We start from the raw sequence: 25178 nt of genomic DNA, 5'->3' as shown, positions 1-25178 counted from the left end.
AATATATCAATATATATAAATATGCTTAAAATATAAAATATATATAGGATGAAATACAGTAAATAATGAATTTTATAACAGAATATTAGATAAGTAAATTATGAGTATATAATATAAAGTGTATGAAATAGAGAAGCTTGTTTAGATTATAAGCATACAGTTGAACAAAAATGATGTATGAAGTATAGTATTTGAATTTATATACAATAAAAATAAAATATAATACATACTATATACATTAGAAACAGAAATATATTAACAAAATAGTTTGTTTTACTTATAACCATACAGTTGAACAAAAATATAGAAAATATATTTATATTTTATAAATATAGGACAAATAAAGCATAGTAAAATATTATGTAGATGTTATAAACTTACATATATTTATATATTTATATTATATATTTTGTAATTATATATTTATTATATTATATATAATATAATATATTATTATGTATTATATTTATATGTATATATTTATATTATATTTTGTAATATTATATATTGTTATAGCATTGTTACAGTTGAACAAAAATATATATTTTTTATATAGAACATAATAAGTAAAATATATAGATGTTATACATTTATATATAATATAAATGTTAACTTCATAGTATATATTTTATTATAGTATATGTTAAATATTATAAATACTGCATTTTTGGGGGGGGGTTTTGGGCCACACCCGTTTGACACTCAGGGGTTACTCCTGGCTATGTGCTCAGTAATAGCCCCTGGCTTGGGGGGACCATATGGGACGCCGGGGGATCGAACCACTGTCCGTCCTATGCTAGCGCTTGCAAGGCAGACACCTTACCTCTAGCGCCACCTTCCCAGCCCCAAATACTGCATTTTTATAACATATTTATAAAAACTATAGTTTGTTTAAATTATAAGATTTGGGCCGGAGCAATAGCACAGCTGCAGGGCATTTGCCTTGCAGGCGTTGACCCAGGCTGGACCTCTGCTCAATAAATACCCTGTGTCCCATATGGTCAGTCCCCAAAGCCAGGAGCTACTTCTGAGCGCAGAGCCAGGCGTAACCCCTGAGCATCACGGGGTGCGGCCCAAAAAACAAATAAAAGCATTAAGCTGAACATAAAATGATCTACAAAAATATACTTAAATGTAATATGTAACATATGATAAATTATATGATATATTAAAATTAATAAAAATAAGTTAAATTATAAGCAAAAATATGTAAAATAAAATATAATAAAATATTATGAATAAATATATATTAAAATATATATGACTGTTTTAATTGTAAGCAAAGTTAAATGAAAATGTAAAATATATTTATATTTTATAACTATATTATCGAATATTAACTATTTTATGAGTTCATTTAAATGAAAAGCATACAGTTTAACAAAAACAAAATATAATAAAACAATAAAATTTATATAGGGGCCAGAGCCATAGAGTTAGGGCATCTGCCTTGCACGCGGCCACCAAGGACAGACCAGGGTTTGATTCCAGGCAACCCAGATGTCCACTGATCCTTCTAAGAGCAACTGCTGAGCGCAGAGGCAGGAGTAATCCGAGCACTGCCGAGTGTGGCCCCAAAATAAAAAATTATGTATAATTATTATACATATATAAAATATATATTAATATGTGAGTGTAATTAAAACCATACAACTGATCAAAATAGGATATATAATATATATTTAAAATATAGAAATATATAGAGAAGAATTCATTTAAATTATAAGTCTACCAGGGCCGGAGTGCTGGCACAAGTGGTAGGGCATTCGCCTTGCATGTGTTAACCTAGGACTGACCGTGATCCCCCAGGATCCCCCAAGCAGGAGGGATTTCTGAGTGTGTAGCCATGATAAGCATACAGTTGAATGAAATTAATAGATAAAAATACATATTCATGTATAATATGTATTAATATATATTAAAATGCAGTATTATATATCATATAAATTATATAGAAATGCATATTAAAAATACAGAGAAGAGGCCGGAGTGATAACATAGTAGATCTAGCGTGTTTGCCTTGCACGCAGCTGACCCAGGACAGATCTCGATTCATTCCCCTGGGCCCCATACTGGTACCACAAACCAGGAGCGATTTCTGAGCTCATACCCAGGAGTACCCAAGTGTCGCTGGGTGTGGCCCAAAACCCACCCCACCAAAAAAGAGTTCGTTTAAATTAAAATATATTTATATTCTTAAATATACAATTTAAATAAAATATTGTTTATATAATATATCAAAATATGTTTGCTTAAATCATAAGCAGTTGAAAATATATATAGCAAAATATATTAAAATGCAATATTTTAAATATATTATAAATATGTAAATTTATAGAATTTGTTTAAATTATAAGCATATATTTGAACAAAAATATATTTATATATAATAAAATATAATTAAATGTTATAATTTATAAATATTTTCTAAATATATAAATATATATAATGTTAAGGAGTTCATTTAAATGATAAGAATATGGTTTAAAAAGAAATATATTAAAAATATAGAAGTAGGGATGTGGAAGTAGGAGTGGTAGCACATTGGCATGGTATCTGCCTTGCACGCAGCTGACCAAGGATGGACACGGGTTCAAACCCAGCATCCCATATGTCCCCCCGAGCCAGGAGTAACCCGCGTGCTGCTGGATGTGGCCAAAAAAATAAAAAATGAGAAATAAATAAATACTTAAATATAATACATTATATAAATGTAAAAATATATAGAAGAGTCCATTTAAATTATAAGCATACAGTTCAACAAAATGATATAATATATACACATGTGTAAATATATAAAATAAAATATATAAAATGTAACAAATGTTATTTATATAAATATATTAAAATATAGAATTATTAAACTAAAATACAGATAAACAAATAATGTATATAAATACATTTATATAATAAAACATAATAAAGTATAATTAAATATTATATATAAAATATATATTTAAAATAGAGTATTTAATTTATATGCAGGTTAAAATATATTTATACATAATATGTAGTAAAATGTTAAATGTGTGAAAATATTACATATTAAAATTATATAAAGAGTTTGTTTAAATTGTAAGCATAAAGTTGAACAATATATAGGGGCCAGAATGATGGCGTAGCGGCAGGGTGTTTGCCTTGTACGCTGCTGACCCAGGATGGACTTCGCTTGATCCCCTATGTCCCATATGGTCCCCTAAGCCATGAGGGATTTTGAGCACAGCTAGGAATAACCCGTCACGGCTGTGGCCCAAAATAAAAAAAAAATAATACTAAAATATATACATATATTTATGTGTAATATATGAATAGAGGGGTAAATATATAATAAATAAAATATAAGATATAATTTATAAGTACATTTTATAGACACATTAAGATGTACAGAAGTTTGCTTAAATCATAATACAATCGAACAAATAATATATAAAATGTATATTTATATTTTTTTCTTTTTTTGGGGGGTCACACCCATTTGATGCTCAGGGGTTACTCTTGGCTAAGCCCTCAGAAATTGCCCCTGGCTGGGGGGGGGGACCATATGGGACGTCAGGGGATCGAACCACGGTCCTTCCTTGGCTAGCCAGTTCTTGCAAGGAAGACACCTGACCTGTAGCGCCACCTCACCGGCCCCATATATTCATATTTAACATATAATAAAATATAAGTGAATATAACAAAACATTACATAAGATATATAAAATATATATATTTAAATACCAAGGTACTTTTATTGTCTTTTTCGGGGGGAGTCACACCCAGCAGCACTCAGGGATTAGTCCTGGGTCTATGCTCAGAAACTGGTCTGGCAGGCTCTGGCATCCCATATGGGATGCTGGGATTTGAACCACTGTCCTTCTGCATGCAAGGCAAATGCCCTACCTCCATGCTATGTCTCTGCTCCCAAGATATAATAAAAGATTTTTAATTATACATACAGTTAAACAAAAATTATAATATTTATAGAATAAAATATAATAAATTATATATAATTTATAAATATATTAAAAATATATTTCATTTATATTATAAGCATACAGTTGAACCAAAAATATTTATTTCTTAGAAATATATAAAAATATATGATAGTATACAGTTGATCAAATATATAGAACTATATAAATATATTCATACCTTATATATAAAATGAGTGTTTAAATTAAAAGTATACATTTGAACAAAAATACATAGATATATAAATGTTTATATTTTATAAATATATAGTATATGCAATAAAATATAAGTAAATGTTATATAAAATACCTAAACATAATAAATATAAGTTTGTTTAAATTCTAAGCATATAGTTGAATAAAAGATATATGTATTCTTATTTTATAAATTACATAATATATAATAAAACAATGAATAGAATATAATGAATTGTATAATATATTAATATATATCATGAATATATAAAATATATTAAATTTATTTAAACATGAGTTCATTTAAATTATGAGTTGATTAAAAATTATAAGTGTTATATACTTAAGTATATATTTATATATTATACAATTAAATAAAATATATTTATTATATACTATATTTATTGCAGATAAATATATAAAAATAAAATGTATCAAACCTTATGTAATAAAACGTTATATATAATATATGGATATAATAAATCTGTAAAATATAGAGAAGTGTACATTTTAATTATAATAGTTTATATTTATAAACATACAGCTGAGCATAATATATAAATATATTTATATTTTATAAATATACATTAGATAATTATATAAAAGTATTATATAATAAATATGAATAAAATACAGAAAATATTGATTTAAATATATAGAAGAGCTCACTTATAGTATAGGCACAGTTGAAGAAATATATAAAGTATTTATATTTTATAAGTATATAATGTAGTAAAATATAAATTATACATAATATAATATATAAATATTATGAATATATAAAAATAGATTTGTAACTTTACAAAAGTAAATTCTAATTGGCAATTAAGTTCTTGATGGAAGAATAGAAGGAGCCATCTTGACTAAAAGAGATTTGCCAAAAAATAAGAATAAAAATGAATTTGCTTTCTTTAATTAGGCATCTCGACTCCTTTGAAGATCTGAGATTTAGATTTTAGAAACGTGGAGACTCTAAAGTCATCGTGCATTAAGCGTGCGTTGCAGTTAATACATTAACATTAGTGTTCACGTCACGTATGCCTAGCACTCTCCTGAGATTAGACCCAGGGGGAAAAATTAAAGAGATGTCTGCAACAGTGCAAAGATTTCCACAAGGTACTACTCTAGAGACTACTCAGATGTCCATCAACAGGAGAATGCATGGACGTGTTCCAGTCACCTACAGGGTATTGCACAGCAACAAACATTCAAGATTTACATCTATACTCAGTCTTAATGCTGAAGAACATACATTGCGTGACATAAACAAGCACCAGAAACCCACATCCAGGTATTTCTTTAACTCAAAACGACAGCAACCGTACAATACATTGTTAAAGAGACGTACACATCTGATCAAAATCATCTTTTGCAACGAGAAATGCCAGTTTGATAGCTATCTCCCTATTGGAGAGCACACGGGTTATCTTCAGGCACTTTGATAACCAGAGCAGGCGAGCAATGCATGACCACTTTTTATTTCTGCTTCACAACCCCGTATGTTCCATGTATTTGGATATATCCTCTACACATTCCTTGGAGAAACCATCATTCACCATCGGGAAGCATGAGTGTAATTACCTCTTTCTCCATTAGGGGAGCATGATACGCACCAAAAAATCATTCTGATCTCAGTTACCTAGGAACCACCAAATACGCATGTACAATGTAAATCTTGATCAGAATCACATATGAGGCTCAAGGGCACTAAGTCGGTCAGCTGCGAGAGAAATTGTTAAGTGATTCACACAGGCTAAAAGGCCAAGGCGAGCAAGTTTAGCCACAAGGTCAAGTTCTAAGGAAGCGGTCAGTAAGGAGAAGGCAAGTTTGATAGATTTGACAAGGTACAAATCTGGCAAGGTATGTTACAAAATTGGATATTCTTCACCCAATAATACGATAAGTGAAAACCACTAATTTGGAGTGTTTTTGGTGGTAGTCGTGCAATCGGGGGAGGGGGCAAATACCACCTATTCTCTGCAAAATCTGGAGGGGCATTTCCCCTCGAGGGGGAAATTTCTTCCCCATATTTCTTCCAAATATGTGCAGAGACAGATGTTTATTGCAAGAGTTTTTTTTTTTTCTATAAAGAATAAAACAGGGGGAACGTCTTCAAAGCCCATTAATGGGGCAAATAGGCCAACGTATGGTATATTCACACAATGGAATTAATTCTGTACCATCCATTAACATGGAAGAACCAGAGAACATCATTTTCCGATTTGCTCATTGATACATCTCAAAAGGCGATGCTAATTAAACAGAAAAGGCAAGTTGCACAAAGACATCGTTAAAATTGTTCCGTATCATTCATTAGGATTTAAAAACACACTGCGTTGATTGCTCACGGATTATGCATGAATCAAGTATAAAATCTGGTGTGCATAAGGATGTTCCTTTTATGCCTGAAACCCAACTACAAACATGCTTGTAATCATAGTGCTCAAATATATTATTTAAAAAAATAAAATCTGGTGTGCAAAGGATTGACATACACAAATCGATACTGCGACTAATTCTGGAAGTATTTGCAATTTGATTTTTTTTTTTGCTAAATTTTTGGGGGGTTGGTTTCGGGGCCACACCCAATGGCGCTCAGGGGTTTCTCCTGGCCCAGCGCTCAGATATCAATCCTGGCAGGCTTGTGGAGGGGGGGGACTCTATGGGCTGCCTAAAAATCGAACCCGGATCCGTCTGGGGTAGGTCACTTGCAAGGCAAACGCCATAGTTTTGTGTCATCGCTCTAGCCCCCAAAATTCGATTTTTAAAAAAAAAAATTTTTTTTTTGGCGTAAATTCGGCAAAAATCACTGCCTATCTGTAAATCTGTTAAGTCTCAGATCGGCTATTCTGTATTTCATAGGTGAAGAATTTGAGAAATCAAAAGAAAAAAAAGAAAAGAAAAATCTAGAAAATTCGATAGAAGAAAATTGCGCGCATGCCCCGAGGAACAGCGCCCCCCATTCCGCAGCAGCAGCAGCAGCAGCAGCCTTGGTGCGCCAAGCATGCAGCAACCTTCCAGCAAGGGGCGGAGCGAGAGGAGGAGCCAGCGCCCTACCGTGTCTCCCCGCCCACCAGCCCCGCCTTCCTGGCCCCCTAGCCCCCTCCCCCTGCACAGCCTATCTCTCCAGACCCTAAACCTCATTTCCCGTGGGGGGGGGCAATATGGAGGGAGAGTGGGGGGGAGGAAATTCCTAAGGAGAGGAGACGCAATCGCTCCGAAGGGAGGGGTCGGCGCTCCAATCTCGGCCATGGCACCAGGCCCTCTGCGCGCAGGAATGTCTGTCGGGCTAGGATAGAGGCGTCTATGGAGAATGTGTGTGCGTGCGTGTATAGATAGGCACAAATGCGTAGATAAAAATCTAATACATATATATATAAAATCTTAATTGGGCGTGATCGCCTCGGAACCGTTAAATCCTTGCGAGGAGGTTCCGCGCCCCACCCACCCACCCCGCCCCGCCCCACCGCTGGCACGCTTGGAGATCTCCAAGGATTCGGTCCCTGGGCAGGGGCACAAACCCTAGAACAAAAAGAAAATTAAAAGGCTGGAATTCGATGCGAGTGGGGGGGGCGGGGGTCCTGAGCGTCCCCCTCCCCTTCCCAGCCTGGGCCCTTGGGGCGGGGGGGGGGGAAGCAGCGAGGAGGAGCCCACCCTGGCGCCGTGCCAACGCCACGCAACAGCTGGGCAGCTGCGCGCGCCCCTCCCCAGCCCCGTTTTGCGCAGAGAGCGCGCGGGGCGGGGCGGGAGGCGCCCCCCCCAAATGGCCTCGTGTGTCGTCTCCCCTTCCCCCAAGACCCTCGAATCCCTCCAGCCCCCCCCCGTTTCCCTCCGGGGGGGTCCCACTTCTGCCACTCGCACAGGTGGTCTGTGCGCCCTCGTCCTGTCCTGTCCTGTCCGTCCTGTTCGCGCCCCGAGGTGGGTTCCCCGAAGGTTCGCGCCCACCACTCTCCACCTCCCCCGGGGACGTCTTTTAAGATCCCCCCGAGATTTGGGGGGGCCCCGCATGCAGGCGCTCATAAAGAGCTGGAGGGGGGGTCTCGCGGGCAAGCGTCCAGCGCGCCCAAGGTTGGCACAAAGGGACCCTCCCCCACCCCAAAAACCCAAGCCCCCTCCCTCCTCCTCCCGCGCACACAAAGGAAAGTGGGTGTGCGCGCCGAGACAGGCGGGCGGGGACCCCGAGTCTCAGGAGGTGCGTCTTGGGGGTGCGCAGGCACACAAAGGGGCCCCCCCAGCCCGACCCCGCACCCGGGGGGACCCCTCCCTCCCCTCCTCCTCCCGAGGCCCGCGGACAAAGGGGAGACACCCCCCGAGCCCAGGAGCTCGGAGCGCGACGCCCCCAGCCGCGCGCACACCCCCCTGGAAGGACGGACAGACGGACGGACGGACGGACGGACAGCCTGCCCGGCGGCGGCGGCGTCGAGCGAGGCTCGAGGCGGCCAGCGCACGCGGGCGGCACACGCTCCGAGCACCCCTCGTCGTCGACGCCGACGCCGCCGCCGCCGCCGCGCCCCGAAGTCCTCGTCCTCGTCCTCGTCCTCGTCTCTGCCTCTAGCGTCGTGCGCCGCGACTCACCCGGGGCCCGCCAGCCGCTGGCGAGCGAGCGAGCCTCGGCTGCTGCGGGACGGGAACGACGGGAGTTGCAGGAGCCGCGGCAGCTGATGCTGCCGCCGCCGCTGCCTCCCGACGTCTGGCGAGGGGCGCGCGGTGCGCTCGGACTCCACGTCAGCCAGGGCGCGCGCGGGGGCGGGGCCGGCGTCACGTGGTCTCTGCGCAGGCGCCCTGGCGCCCGGCGCCCCTCCCCCCGCGCCCGGCCAGCCGCAGCCCCCGCCGAGGGGCCCCGCGAGGGTCGCACTGCGCCTGCGCCGAGGCGGTAGGCGAGGGTGGGGGGCGGCCCCGAGGGGCGCCTGGGCCTCCGCTCTCCCCGCAGCCCCCCTCGCTGGCCCCACCCCGCCTGCCATGCGGCTCCCCGGGATAGGAGGACCTCAGGAGTAGAAGCTTCCAGAAGGCCCCCTCCCCGCGCGAAGAGGGGGGCGGAGGGGCCCGCGGAGGGGGCTCGCTCCCGCCCGCCCCCTCCCCTGCCACGGGGTCTCCCGCTCCCCTCTGCAGGGGCTGTCTGGCTGCAGCAGGAGTGTGTGCGTGTGCGCGTGCGCGTGCGCGCGGCCCGGATGGGGGGGCTGCTGCGCGTGCACGGGTGGGGGCTGGGGGCGCCTGTCCGTGATGGGGGCTGGGGTCTGCCCGAGGGATCGAGGGTCCGCTCGGGCGCGTTCCCGAAGGATCAGGGTTCTGTCTGTCTGTCTGTCTGTCCGGGCACACCCATTAGGGATCCACCGGGAGTGCGGGTCCGCTCGGGGGTCTCCACAAGAATCGGGGTGCACCCAGGGGGGTCGTGCATCCGCCCTTGCAAGCCCTCGGGGGTCGTGCATTTGTGAGGGTGCAGCCTTAGGGAGGGGGTTCTGCTCGGCGCCTCCGAAAGAATCGGGGGTCTGCTCGCCACACCCACAGGGATCGGGGGTCTGCTCGGGCAGTCTCCACACAATGGGGTGCATCCATGGGGGTCGTGCATCTGCCTGGGCGCCTCCCTAGGGGTCGGGGGTCTGCTTCGGCACGCCCTTAGGGGTCGTGGGTCTGCTGGGGCGCCTCCGTGAGAATCGGTGGTCTGCCCGGGCGCGCCCTTGGGGGTCTTGCATCTGCTGAGCGCGCCCATAAGGATCTGGGGGGTCTCTGCTTCGGCGCGCCCACGAGGAGGGTCGTGGATCTTGCAGGGGCGCCGAGGGTCTTCCTCGGGCAAACCCTTACGGAGGAGAGGTCTCCCTGGGCACGCCCACGGGGGTCGTGGATCTGCTGGGGCGCGTCGCTAAGAATCGGGGTTCTGCTCGGGCACGCCCATGAGGGTCTTTGCAAGCGAGGGTCTCCCTCGGCCGCACCCATAGGGTCAGGGGTCCGTCTGCTCGGGCGCGCCCATAGGGAAGGGGTCTGCTGGGGCTCATCCATGGGGGGGGTCATAGGTCTGTCTGCTCGGGCGTGCCCCCCATGAGGGTCGAGGGTCTCCTCGGGCGCACCAGATCGGGGGTCTGCGAGCAAGGGGGTCCAAGGGGATCGAGGGTCTGCTTGGGCACACCCCTGGGGGTCTTGGATCTGCTCGGGCGCGCCCGTCGGGGTTGGGGTCTGCTGGAGCGGGCCCAAAGGGATGGGGGTCTGCTCGCGGGCCTCCATGGCGCATTCCAAGGGATGGGGGTCGGCTCGGGCGTGCCCTTGGGGGCTGGGAACCTGGCTGGGCGCGCGCTCCAAGGGCTCGGGGATGAGGGGACAGCTGTGCGCATGCACTCCGGGCTGGGGGCGCCGCTGAGTGTGCACCGGAAACTTGGGGGCTGGGGCGCGTGTTCCAGCGGGCCGGGGGTGCCTGGTACACGGGGGGCCCGGGAGAGGGAGAGAGGGTCTGCTGCGCGCATGCACAGCCCACTGCAGAGCCGCGTGTCCATAGCAAAGTGGTGAGGTTATAGCAGACCAATGGGGAAGGAGCCCAGCAAATCTCTGACGCTCTGTGTTTCCTTCCCCCCAGATTGCCCAAAGCCCCAGGGAAGAGAGAAGAAGATGGTGGAAAATTCACCGTCGCCATTGCCAGAAAGAGCGATTTATGGCTTTGTGCTTTTCTTAAGCTCCCAGTTTGGCTTCAGTGAGTACCATCTTCTCCGACAGACCCATACTGATCTGGGGATCTGTCGGGGACCAGAAAGTGACTGTCACCACTTCACCTCCCCAAAGAGACCTCTGGCCCCTTTGGAAACTGCCTGAGGGGGACACGTGTTGATTCCAAGTTTAATGTGCCGAACGCTACCCTTAAAAAATGTAACCTTTCGGGGCCCAAGAGGTACTGTCCTTCACAGTAGGGAGGACATTTGCCGTCCTTCATGTTGCCCACCCAGGTTCAAGCCCCGATATCCGATATGATCTCCTGAGCACCGCCAGGAATGACCCATGAACACTGTCAGGAATGGCGCAAAAACAAACGAGCAATTTCATCTGAGCCAATAATTGTACACCCTAGCAAGGATTGGGAAGGGAATTAAACCAGTTCCACTCTGAGGCAGATAAGTGTCTTCTGGACAGAGAAATCAGGGCACAAATCACGCTTCCTTCAGGCTAGGCCCGAATTTCAGCTCTGAAGGCTGCCTCGTGGCAGGGAAGGCCTAGAGTTTGAGTGAAAGCTGTGGCTGGGGAGTGTCTTGCCAGGAAAAAAAGGGAGGGAGGCCAGAGAAGTGAGGCCCACTTGAGGCTCGACCCCCAACATTCCACAGGCCCCTTTCTGCAGGAAGGACAGGATGTGGAAGCTCAGGGAAGAGCGGACTGCCCCCTAACCTTCTTCTGGGCCCCACATCCTGGGCCTCCCAGGGATGAGGCAATGAGAGGAAATGAGTGAGGGGAGAATTGGGGGAGGCGGTCCACACTGGAGAGGTTCTTTTTTTTTTTTTTTTTTTGGAAAGCAGAGGGCTGTGGAGAGAGCTCTGGGACCTCAACCTCTCTACAGCCAAGCAGTTGAAAGGGGGCTGAGGCCTCTCTCTGGAATGCAGAAGCTTGAGGCCTTCAGCTCCTTTCTCAGCTCTGTGGACTGAAACCCTTGACTCCAGCTCCCTGAGAATTTCAGTTCTCGTCTGCAAAAGGGTGGTGGTGTTGGGTGCAGAGTTGATACCAAGGCCCTGCACCCTCCAAGTGTGTCTGTCCCTAAATGTCCAGCTGGCACTGAATCCTGGGACCCTGGCCTTTAGCCCCCCCAGAGAATCACGAGTAGCCTCCAGGCCTCATGAGCACCAGTTGGAAGACCTTCCCCCCACAAAATGGTGGTTATGTTTATCAAGTGCTTATTATGCATAAGACCAAGTAGGTATTAATACCTTTGTGTGCATGTGTGAGGTATTTGGGTCATACCTGACGGTGCCCAGGTTACTCTTGGCTCTGTGCTCAGAAAATACTCCTGGCAGTGCTTGGGAGACCATATGAGATGCTAGGGATCTAACCCGGGTTGTCCACATGCAAGGGAAGCCCCCTCCCTGCTGTGCTCTCTTTCTGGCCCCGGTATTAATACTCTCATCCTCATTTTACAAATAAGATTACTGAGGCCCAACAGGTCAGTGTTACGTGCCCAGATCACACGGCCAGGAAATGGTACAGCTAGCAGTTGAAGCCAGACTGGTCTGCTTTGCTTCTCAGCCTCTATTTGCTAGTGTGAGGAATGTGGGGAAGAGTTGGCACAATTCAGCAAAGCTTTTGAAGCAATGTCAAGGGCCAGGGGGTACTGGTGCTCACTTGGCTGTTGCTTCTGTATGATCATTGTCGTCGTCATTTCAGACCTAGAGGACAGCGGGCAGGGTACTTGGCCTGGCCAGTGGCTGACGCAGGCACAATTCCCAGCATCACATATAGGCTCCCGAGCACAACCGGGATTGAACCCTGAGCACCACTAGGTACGGCACCAGAACAAAATAGAATCATCCTTCACATCAATTTCTGTCGTATAGAGCAGTTGAAGGTTGAGAAACTGGACAGGGCAAGGCAACTTTAACCTTCAGTAATAGGAGTCATCAGGTAAGGAGGTTTTCTTGCACATAGCCAACCCAGGTTCGATCCCTGGCATCCCATATGGTCTCCCAAGTACTGCCAGGAGTAATTCTTGAGTGCAGAGCCAGGAGTAACTCCTAAGCGTAGCTGGGTGTGGATCAAAAAAATAATAAAATTACAGTAATACTCATGACCTATAAACTTAGTCCAATGTTGGGGCCCCCTTTGATCCCCTGTGCTTCACCAGAAGGAGTGACCCCCTCAGCATTGCTGGGTGTGGACCCCAAACCACAGATAATCTCAGTCCATTTTATCAGCATGGTCCTTAGCTGCAATGCTCATTGGGGGTTGCGCACGGCTGATTGTTACTTGAGCTAGTGGCACTCTTGGGTGGTGCCCATACACTCTGCCCACAGTGCTCACCAAGGGCCGACATAGTGCTTGCACACCAGCTCACTGGGGTCACATGTCTTAGCCATAGTGCTCACTGAAGTGCTGTGCACCCTGTGGTTGTTGCCAAGGGAGGGCCTGTAATCTATCACAGACAGCAAAACTGCAGGGGGTGGTACTTGGTACCTGGAGTGGCCATGGGAATGGATTTCTAAGCCTTACAATTGTAAGTCAAATATTCAGAGCCCCAATAGCAACGTTTTCCTGCCTCTGAGCTCCACAGTTCCACAAGCAGATTTTGTTGTTGTTGTTGTTGTAGTTAGTGTAGTCATTTTTCTAACTGCACTCACCACTCTTTGTGGTAAGCTTCATATTGTGGGCCAGTCCTTCCAGTCGTCATCTCTGTTGTCTCTATTACAATAATGTCTTTTATTTTTCTTAAATACCACATATGAGTGAGAACATTCTGTGTCTCTCTCTCTCCCTTTGACTTATTGCACTCAACTTAATAGTTTCCATGTCCATCAGTGTATAGGAAAATTTCATGACTTCATTTTTCCTGACAGTTGCGTAGAATTTCATTGGTATATGTACCTCAGTTTGTTTGTTTTTTTAGCTACTCATCACTTGTCGGGCATCTAGGTTGTTTCCAAATTCTGGTTATTGTAAATAGAGCTGCAATGAATTCAGGCTAGGCCCGAATTTCAGCTCTGAAGGCTGCCTCGTGGCAGGGAAGGCCTAGAGTTTGAGTGAAAGCTGTGGCTGGGGAGTGTCTTGCCAGGAAAAAAAGGGAGGGAGGCCAGAGAAGTGAGGCCCACTTGAGGCTCAACCCCCAACATTCCACAGGCCCCTTTCTGCAGGAAGGACAGGATGTGGAAGCTCAGGGAAGGGCGGATTGCCCCCTAACCTTCTTCTGGGCCCCACATTCTGGGAGACCATATGAGATGCCTTACCGCTTCATGCACCCGCTCTGGTTCTGTATTTTTTTTCTTTTAAAGTTCTGTCAGTACCATGTATATCTTAGATATTAGCCCTTTATCTGATGGGTATTGGGTCAATAGTTTCTCCCATTCTGTGGGTGGCCTTTGTATCCTCATCACTATTTCCTTTGATGTGTAGAAGCTTCTCAGTTTAATATAGTCTGCTTCCACTTGTTTTGAGAGTGCTGTTTCCTCCTTGAAGTTGCCTTTAGTCACAATGTCATGGAGTGTTTTACCTACATGTTTTTCTACATACCTTATGGTTCTGAGTCTGATATCAAGGACTTTAATCCATTTGGATTTGACCTTTGTGCATGGCGTTAGATGGAAGTCCAAGTTCGCTTTTTTGCATGTGGCTGACCAGTTGTCTCAGCACCACTTGTTGAAGAGGCTTTCCTTGCTCCATTTTGTGTTTCTTGCCCCTTCTCTGGTTATTTTTTCATCTGTGCATTTGAGATCATAGTAGCAACTCACAGATGAGTGGGAGAGGAAAAAGTAACTATGAAGTTTCCTGCGACCACATTTGGTTTCTTTCTGTCCTCTCTTCTGGGAGCTCCTGAGGTTCAGGGCCCTAGGTCCTTTCACTTAGAGTCTTGACTAAGCACCAGACCCCAAAAATATTCATCACTTTTGTACTTTTTTTCTTTTTCGGGCCACACCCGTTTGATGCTCAGGGGTTATTCCTGGCTAAGCGCTCAGAAATTGCCCCTGGCTTGGGGGGACCATATGGGACGCCGGGGGATCGAACCGTGGTCCTTTCCTTGGCTAGCGCTTGCAAGGCAGACACCTTGCCTCTAGCGCCACCTCGCCGGCCCCCCACTTTTGTACTTTTTTGTTTTCCCCCATTCTTGTTTTTTTTTTATATTCATCTCAAAGACTATCTCAGGGGACCCAGAAAATGGCTCAGTGGCTTAAAAAAAGCATCTTCCTGGCAAGCAGGACAGAGTCCCAATGCCACCACCCCTCTGTGCCAAGGTCATCTGAACCTTCTGTCTCCCTAGCCCGGGCTGTTTTTTCTGTGTCTTGTCTTCGTGAGACTGGGGATATTCCCATGCAGTGCTTTTGTGGGTGTCTGGGTTCTGCTTATAGCCTTGCTGCTGTATAGGTCGAATGAGACAGTTCTTAGGGCAGGCAGCACTTCAGCCACCAAGGACCATCGCAGGCCACGCAGGAGACCATGCAGCACCAGGGCTCACATTGGGGGCACCCACATGACATGAAAAATGACCAACGTGAAGGAATTGTATGGGCACTGCAAGAATGAAATAGAGTGAGGCGCGAGAAGGGCTGAGGGTGAGGGCAGAGCCAGCACATGACACTCTCCAGCTTTCTGAGCCTCTTTTCTCTGCAAATGGCAAAAGTTGCTGTTTTTATTGTTGTTGTGTTGTTTGTTTTGGGCCACACCTGTTGATGCTTAGAGTTTTTTCCTGGCTCTGAATCACTCGGGAATCACTGCTGGCAGTGCTTAGGACCCTATAGGATGCCAGGGATTGAACCTGGGTCAGCCTTGTGCAAGGCAAACACCCTCCCTGCTGTGCTTTCGCTCAGCCTCTCGTTTCCATTGCTGAACTATTCAAAGTCATGCTGTAATAAACAGTGGGATGAATGTTACCCTGTTTTGGACGGGGAGGCCCTCCCAGTGATCTTCCCAGCCAGGTCAGCGGCTCCAGGTGAGAGTCACCAGAAGCAAAAGGTGCTGAGCAAGGGGTTGGAAAGTATTTCCAGGGCCGCATCAGTGATGCTGGGGAACCAAGTGGGGTGAGGGAGGGATCGAACTAGGTAGGGCCAGTGTTGACATTTCCTCTTCTGCAGATAGATGCCCCAGAAGCAGAGCTGCTAGAACCTGCGTTTATTCACTTCTTGAGGACGTTCCCTTCCCATTCCCAAAATGATCACAGCGATTGACCTTTCCACCCGACAGTGCTTAGGGTTCACTCCCAGTTCATTGCTTGGGGCTTATTCTCAGGGGCCCGGGAGCTGAGGGGAGACCAGGCAGTGCTGTGGATCAGACCCACATCTCCAGCTTGTGAACCGGATCTCCATCCCTTCTAAGGACCTCTTCAGCCCTTGTGTTACGTTCTTGATACCACAATTTTTGAAAAATGAATGACGTGAGGGAAGAATGAAACAGAGTGAGGCGCAGAAGGGCTGAGGGTGAGGGCAGAGTCAGCACAGCCACAAAGGGCCCCTTTTCCTCTATCTGGGCCTTGAGAGATAGGGGATGCCTTACTGATGAGCTCGCTTTTCTCCTCCGCAGTGCTCTATCTCGTGTGGGCGTTCGTTCCTGATTCTTGGCTACACTATGTCGGACTGACCTACTGGCCTCAAAAGTAAGTGTGGTCTGTTTTTTCGATGAGAATATTGTCATTTTTTTAGAAGGATGGAATTTTTTTACTTAAGGCTGTTCAAATCAGGCCAGAGCAATATAATCCAGTGAATAGGGCGTTTGCTTTGTATGCAGTTGACTTATGTTCGATCTCCAGTATCCCATATGTCTCCCCAAAGCACCATCAGGAGTGATTCCTGAGCACAGAGCTAGGAGTAGTCCCTGAACGTTGCTGGAATTGTCCAAATGAATAAAAAGAATATTCAGATGTAGAGCCAAGGAGATAGGCACTTATTTTACATGCAGACTACCAGGTTTGATCCCCAGCATTCTGTAATCTGCCCTGGGTCCTGCCAGGAGTGATCCCTGAGCATCACCAGGTGTGGTCCAAAAACCAGAGAGATATAGAGGTAGAGAAGGAGGAGGAGGAGATAATAATAATTAAAATACTCAGTTGCTGGGGCCGGCGAGGTGGCACTAGAGGTAAGATGTCTGCCTTGCAAGAGCTAGCCAAGGAAGGACTGCGGTTCGGTCCCCCAGCATCCCATATGGTCCCCCCTCCCAAGCCAGGGGCAGTTTCTGAGCCCTTAGCCAGGAGTAACCCCTGAGCATCAAACGGGTGTGGCCCAGAAAACCAAAAATAAAAATACTCAGTTGCTAACAAGTATATAATGCCAATAATTTTTTGTCATGCTTTTGGGCCACACCTGGAAGTCCTTAGAAATCACTCTTGGTGCATTCAGAGGGGACCATATGGGATGCTGGGGATTGAACCCAGGTTGGGGTTTGCTAGGCAAGCGCTCCATTGTGCTATCGCTCTAGCCCCAGTTACAATAATTCTGAAAACTCTTATTATATGGGTGAAGGAGAGAGTCCGAGTCTAAGGCACTTGTTCTGTATGTGTTTCAGTCCCTTAGTTTATTCCAGCACTGTATGTGGCTCCTGAGGACTGCCAGGAGTATGCTCTAAACACTGCCGGGTATGACCTCAAAACCAAAGATCCCAATGGCCCATGCCCAGGGAGCTCAGCTGGCTGACTGCCCACTTGTGTCGAGAAGGTCTGGACTCATACCTGGTACCATGTGGTCCTCTGAGCACCACTTGGTACTCCCGAGTACCAAGCCAGGGGAATACTTTCTGAGCACCACCAGTGTAGCCCAAATTAAATATATCAGGGGGCCAGATCAAAAAGACAGCAGAGAGGGCACTGGCCTTACACATAGCTGATCCAGGTTTGATCCCCAGCGTCCCATAGAGTCCCCAGAAAACTGCCAGGAGAGATTACTGAGAGCAGAGCCAGGTGTTAGCCCTGGAGCATTACTGGGTATGGTAACCAACCATCCAACCAGTGATCAATCAATGAAATATAAACTGTTCCCCTGGCCCAAAACTGGCCATTGTGAAGAGGACTGGAAGGAGGAGGGGGCCAGAGTGATAGCACAGTTGGTAGGGCATTTGCCTTGCATATGGCAGACCTGGGTTCCATCTCCAGCATCCCATAGTGCCCCAAGCCTGCCAGAAGTGATTTCTGAGCACAAAGCCAGAAGTAATCTTAGAGCACCACTGGGTGTGGCCCAAAAAAAAAAAAAAAAAAAAAAAAAAAAAAAAAAGGAAGGAGAGGGTAGCAGGGCCTTAGAAGGAAACCAAGTGGGTCTCCATGGTAGGAAGTTAGAGGAAATTCCTGAAACTTGAAGAAAGACCAACAAATGCTTAGCACAGGAGAGAGGCGGAGGCGAGTGAATGCCAGGAAGGCGCCCAGATGTCGGCCCCCGGTCCTTATGGGGTCCAGGGCACAGAGGTCAGTGGGGTGGGTTGCAGGCAGCAGCTGTTCAGTGTAGCCCTTGCAGGACTATTTCACATTTTAGGATCTTATATTACTTAGACAAAAAATATTTTATTTATTCATTTGGGGGCCACATGTGGCAGTGCTCAAGGGTTATTCATGGATCTGAGCTCAGAAATCCCTCCTGACAGAGCTACAGAGGAACATATGGGATGTTGGGGATCAAACCCGGGCTGGCCACGTGCAAGACAAACACCTTAACCTTCTCTACTGCCTCTCCAGCCTCTTAATTTTTTTTATGGGTGTTTTTTTTTTTATGGGCTACACCCAGCACTGCTCAAGAATCAGTCCTGGCAGGCTCCAGGGACTGTATAGGTTGTCAGGTATTGATCCCGGGCCTGCTGTGTACAAGGAAAACGCCCTCCCCACTGCTATTGTTTGGGGGTTGGAATTATAGTACAATGAGTAGGGCACTTGCCTTGCATGCAGCAGTCCTGGGTTCAATCCCTGGCATCACCTATGGACCCCAAGCCCAAGCCAAGAGTGATCCCTGAGTGCAGAGTCAGAGTAACTCCTGAGCACTGCCGAGTCTGGTCCCCCCAAATCAAAACAAAACAAAAGTTAGTATATGTTTTCATGATGGACAGTGAGGACAGTGACTCCTTTAGAAAGTCCTGTAGCTGGGACAGAGTGATAGCACAGTGGTAGGGTTTTTGCCTTGCATGCAGCCGACCCAGGACAGACCCGGGTTTGACTCTGACATCCCATATGGTCCCTTGATCCTGCCAGAAGCAATTTCTGAGTGCAGGGCCAGGAGGAACTCCTGAGCGCCCACCAGGTATGGCCCAAAAAACAAAACAAACAATAAAACAGAACTGGTTTTCCTTTCTCCGCAGATACTGGGCTGTGGCTCTGCCCATCTACCTCCTCATCACCATAGTAATCGGCTACGTTCTCTTATTTGGAATAAACATGATGAGCACTGCACCCCTCAACTCCATCAATACCATCACAGGTAAATTGACGTCAAGGCTGGTGCTGGGACATAGAGGAGCCAAAGATAAGCAACACTCAACTGTTCTCAGGTCTTATTCCTGGCACGCTGGAGGACGGTGGATGGGGATCATTTGAGGAGCCAGGAACCAAACACAGGCTGACCACTTGCAAGGCAATCACCTTTCCCCCGTAGTATGGCTCCAGCCCCCTTTTTGCTTTAGTTTAGTTTTGTTTTATTTGGGGACCACACCCGGTGGTGCTCAGGCTTCACTCCTGACTGCATTCCTGGCAGGCTCGGGGATCTTATGGGATGCTATGTTGGCTGTGAGCAAGGCAAATGCCCCCCCCCCCCCGTGCTATCACTCTGGCCCCATATTCCCTGCTTTCTTGACTAATATTAAACAATTTGTACAGAAAAGGAGATGGTTAAGTTTGCCTAAGTGATGATACCAACGGATTTGATAGCTTTGGCACATTTTTTTAAATACATTTTATAAGCCACATGGGAGGCTGGGAATCTAACCCCGGTTTGTCCCGGGTTGGCCACGTGCAAGGCAAACGCCCTACTGCTGTGCTATCTCTCCGAACCCAGAACAAAATATTAATATTTTAATGAGAGCCAGGTAGAGCCATGAAAAATACCTATTTTCATTCTACTCGGAGTGTTTTTCCCAAGGCAGCATTGGAGTTGCCTTCCGATTTTGATCATTACGGTGTGTAGTTGTTATTCCAAACATCAGTATCATAAAATGACGTGGTAGATCTCCATAAGCCCCGGAGATGAGGGAAAAATGTCTGGGGTCAACAGTTTCTTGTCTTCTAGATAACTATGCTGAAAAACAACAGCAGAAGAGATACCAGGAAGAGGCCATCCCAGCACTGAGAGATGTACCCATCAGTGACGTAAACCAAATGTTCTTTCTTGATGCTACAGACGTGTACCCCCAAAACTGATCTGTGCATAGAACCAAATACTTCTTTTCAGTATCGGCACCATAATTATGGCCATGATGAAATAAAAACACTGCATTATTTAGCACGCCTTTTCTTTTCCTTTCTCTTTGTTTTGGTTTTGGGGGACAGCACATGGTATGGCAGTGCTTGGGAATTATACCAGGTTCTAAACTCAGGCATCACCTTAGGAATCATTCCTGGCGGTGCTCAGGGGACCCAGTGGGAAACCGGGGATCAAACCCAGGTCAGCCACATGCAAGGCAAGAGCCCTCCCCGCTGTGCTGTCGTCACTCTGCCCCTAGCATACCTTTTTAAGTCTGTCCAGAGAATATTTGCAAGTGCAATACTTCGCAAAGGGCAATGTTCATTCTAACGTTACTCTTAGAGACCCAGAATTTATTGGGAAGGTGCTTTTAATGTGTGTGTTCTTACCTCCTGATTCATGTGTGGAACGCATGATCTATCTACCTACCTAGTCTATCGTTTATCTACCTATCTACCTTATCTACCTACCTACCTAATCTATCTAATCTATCTACTTACCTACCTAATCTGTCTACCTAATTTAACAATATAATTTTATCTACCTGCATACCCACCTAATCTTATCTACCTACTTACCTAATCTATCTAATCTATTTCTTTACCTACCTAATCTTTCTCTCTATCTACCTAATTTATATACCTATTAATCTACCTACCTACTTTTATCTAATCTACCTACCTACCTAATTTATCTACCTACCTAATCTAATCTACCTACCCTACTCTAATTTACCTACCCTAATCTACCTACCTACCTGCTCTAATCTATCTACCTACCTAATCTAATCTATCTACCTAATCTATCTACCTATCTATCAGTCTACCTATCTAATCTATCTACCAACCTACCTATCTGTCTGTCTACCTACCTAATTTATCTAACTACCTATCTAATCTACCTGCCTAATCTATCTACCAATCTACCTACCAACCTACTTTATCTAATATATCTACCTACCTACCTAATTTATCTATCATCTATCTACCTACCTACCTACCTACCTATCTAATCTACCTACCTAATCTATCTATTTTTCTACCTACCTACCTACCTTGTCTATATATTAAATTTATCTATCTAATCTATCTCCAGTCCCTGGCAATACAGGTACATTTCTAAGGACTGATGGTGTAGTAATAGCAAATTTGAGAGAAGAGGCGAATGAGACAGATGACCAAATAGGTAAAGCTTCATACCTTGCAATGACTGGCTCAACATCTAACACCGGGGGCCGGGCGGTGGCGCTGGAGGTAAGGTGCCTGCCTTGCCTGCGCTAGCCTAGGACGGACCACGGTTCGATCCCGCGGCGTCCCATATGGTCCCCCAAGAAGCCAGGAGCAACTTCTGAGCGCATAGCCAGGAGTAACCCCTGAGCGTCACAGGGTGTGGCCCAAAAACCAAAAAAAAAAAAAAAAAAAAAATCTAACACCACCACCCCCAAGCACAGAGCCAGGAGTAGCCCCAAGTACCATCCAGTGTAACCTCAAAACCCGAGTAAAAAAATTTTTTGAAGAATTTCCAGAAATGGTGGAGGAATCAGACACTAGTGCCTCGAGGGTATGGAGAAGGACTGTGGCATGCATGAAATGCAACCATGAACAGCAACATAAATCACCTGAAGAATGGAAATAGAATTTCCAGAGAGGGGCCTGGGTCTAGCTCAAACGTGCTGCCTTGCAAGACCCCAAGTCCGATCCCCAGAACTCCCCCTCACTCTACTCTTTAAGGCCCAACTCGATGTGACCATCTGCTTCCCACTTGACTCTTCTAGCTCAAAAGAGATGAGGCCTAAGTTTCTATCTGTCCCTCAGTTCTTGCAAGAGATAGGCTCCCTTCTCCACATTGACTCTCCCTTTTTAATCTTGATTTTGGGAGTCACACCCTGCAGTGTGCAAGGACTGCTCTAGGCTCTGTGTTCAGGATTGTTCCTATGAATTTCTGGGCACCAAATCTCAGCTGCAAAGTATGTGCCAAGCCTTCGGAGTCAGCTCTCTGGCCTAATTCTCTTTTCTTTTTTGTTGTTGGGCAGCTTGGGGTTGGGGGAGAGTGGGGTTATACTTGAGGTATTCAAGGGCTGGCTACTCCTGGCTCTGTGCTCAGGACAGAGCATATTGTACCACTGGGAAGGGCTTGGGGGACCAGAATGATGCCTGGGATCCAATCAAGGTTGGGTGCATGCAAGGCAAGTACTTTAACCACTGTGGTCTCTCTCTGGCTCTCTTCCTTAAAACAAAACAAAACTCTCAAGGTCCCTTCTACACATAGGATAATAGTTCCAAAGGAGCCAGAGCGATAGATAGCACAGCAGGTAGGGCATTTGCCTTGCACCTGGTTGACCCAGGTTCAATTCCTGACATCCCATATAGTCCCCTGAGCACTTCCAGGAGTAATTCCTGAACTCAGAGCCAGAAGTAGCCCAAGTGTGGCTGGGTATTGCCCTCAAAACAAACAAAAATAGAATCCCATAGAGTGCTTGGGTATGTGTATTCTATTTAGAAATTAAAATAAGAACAAAACGAGTCATTTTTTGGGTAAAGAATAAAACCAATACCAAGCTAATATATATATATATATATATATATATATATATATATATATATATATATATATATATATATATATATTGGTTTTTGGGCCACACCCAGCGGTGCTCAGGGGTTACTCCTGGCTGTCTGCTCAGAAATAGCTCCTGGCAGGCACGGGGGACCATATGGGACACCGGGATTCAAACCAACCACGTTTGGTCCTGGATCGGCTGTTTGCAAGGCAAACGCCACTGTGCTATCTCTCCGGGCCCCAAGCTGATACATTTAAGCCAAAAAAGTTTTATTTTAGTTTTTGGGCCACATCCGGCAATGCTCAGAGGTTACTCCTAGCTCTGCACTCATAAATTAACTCCTGGCAATGCTCAGGGGACCCTATGGGATGCCTGGGATCCTTGGTTGGCCAAGTGCAAGGCCAACACCCTCCCTGCTGCTGTGCCATCACTTCTGGTCCCTTCAGTAGCATTCTTAAAAACTTTTTCTGGGACCAGAGCAATAGCACAGCAGGGAGGGCCTTTGTCTTGCAGGGGAACGACCAGACCCAGGTTCGATTCCTGACATCCCATAGAGTCCCCGAGCCTGCCAGGAGCAATTTCTTAGTGTAAAGCCAGGAGTAACCCCTGAGAGCTACTGGTGTGGCCCAAAACCAAACAAACACACAAAACTTTACTGTGGTTTTTGTTGTTGTTGTTTTTGTTTTTGCTTTTTTGCAAACTGACGTAATAGAGAGAGTCTAGTGGGATTATTCTGATCCCTGCCCTTCTCGTTGGTGTGATGGGAGACAGCTGCATCTGGGAGCTGCCCTGTGGATACCATGCACAGCCTCTGGAATATTCCACCACAAGGGAAAGGAGAGCCTGTCCGTGTAACCATGGCGACGGAGCTGGCCCTCACAGGGCATTGCACATGTATATGAGTGCGTACATGTATGCAAGTATGTACATGTATGTACGCATACCTACTTGAGTGCAGAGTGGGGAACCTGGGGAGGGCGTGTGCATCCCCTTCTCAAGCTCCCTCTTCTGCTTCTCCCCCCACCAGCCCTTGTGTCACTGTGACCAGGTGCGTGTTGGCACCGTGAGATGTACCTGGAAGGCGAGGGCCTCAGCCCCCGTCATGAGTCACCCCGGAGCCCAGTCGCCCACACTTCAGCATCCTTAGCTTGTTCTGAGCTCCTGGGGGGACCAGCAGGAGGGAGCTGCTGTCACCATGGAAACGGTGCGCCCTTGACGCCAGGACCGGCCTGCCTGGCAGAGCAGTGCCCGCCCCCGCGCGTGGCCCCCTGGCCCCCACTCCTCGCTCCTGGCCTTTCAGAACCAGCCGCCCACACCCCAGCCTTGCCGTGGACGGGGGCGAGACAAAAAAGACAAAATTGCTTCCATTATGGGGCCTGTGCTCGGCTACCGCATTTCCTGCGGCGAGCAAACCTGGGAGGGTTTGAAGTCCAAATTATGGCACAAAAGGAAATGGAAAAGGCCAGTGTTTAAAATGTTCCTTTAAAAAAATTTTTTTTTAAACAGTACCCCCATACACACACCCTCCCGGGAACGGATTTACTATGAAAATTAAGCAGAAATAGGAAAATCATGTAAATGAAATCAGTAGAATTCAAACAATTTGTCTCCTGGTGGTCTTCATTGTGGGGTACAGGACATGTGGCAGCAGTCTGAACTCTTCTCCCCAAAACCAAACTTCTCTTCTGTCTTAGTGGAAAGTTTCTGAAACCAGCACCCTGGCTGTCTGCTGGTTAGACAGACATCACCCCTAACACATACATACATGCCCACCCCAAATTTCTTTGGCATCCTATTTTCAAAAAGTCAGTGGTTGGACTGGAGCAATAACGGGGAAGGGTGTTTATCTTACATGCAACTGATCTAGTTTGCTCTGCAGCACCTCATATGGTTCCCTGAGTCTGCAGGAGTAACCCCTGAGGCAGAGCCAGGAGTAACTCCTGAGCACTGTCAGATGTGGCTCAAGAATAAACAAAGACCAAATTAAAAAGTCAGTGGTCGGGACGGGAGAAATAGCATGGAGATAAGGTGTTTGCCTTGCATGCAGAAGGTCGGTGGTTCAAATCCCGGCATCCCATATGGCCCCCTGAGCCTGCCACGAGCAATTTCTGAATGTAGAGCCAGGAGTGACCCCTGAGCGCTGCCTGGTGTGACCCAAAAACAAAAACAAAAGTCAGGGGTCAAGGCCAGAGTGATAGCACAGCAATAGGGTGTTTGCCTTACACGCAGCCAACCTGGGATGGACCTGGGTTCGATTCCCAGCATCCCATATGGTCCCGTGAGCCTACCAGGGCAATTTCTGAGTGCAGAGCCAGGAGTAACCCATGAGTGCTGCAGGGGTTACTCGTCAGTAGTCTACACAAAAAGTCAGTTGTCTACACAATACTGATAGATCCCAGAAACCCCAGGTCCAGGCAGTGCTTGCAACCCAATCAACACTCT

General features: G+C 46.3%; 1 protein-coding gene across 1 annotated transcript; it reads left to right on the top strand.

Annotated features, from left to right (window-relative positions):
• Positions 1-10557: 10557 nt before the first annotated feature.
• PIGP (phosphatidylinositol glycan anchor biosynthesis class P) lies at positions 10558-20221 on the top strand. The gene is made up of 4 exons (XM_049785411.1): positions 10558-10824; positions 16332-16404; positions 19080-19198; positions 20003-20221. Exons 1-4 carry the CDS (start codon positions 10659-10661, stop codon positions 20131-20133), a joined length of 489 nt encoding a protein of 162 aa, XP_049641368.1. The 5' UTR covers positions 10558-10658; the 3' UTR covers positions 20134-20221.
• The last annotated feature ends 4957 nt before the right edge of the window (positions 20222-25178 follow it).

Source organism: Suncus etruscus, chromosome 13, assembly GCF_024139225.1.
Source record: "Suncus etruscus isolate mSunEtr1 chromosome 13, mSunEtr1.pri.cur, whole genome shotgun sequence".
NCBI lineage: Eukaryota > Metazoa > Chordata > Mammalia > Eulipotyphla > Soricidae > Suncus > Suncus etruscus.
The sequence above is the reverse complement of the archived record's forward strand: the minus strand, read 5'-3'. Positions and strand labels throughout refer to the sequence as shown.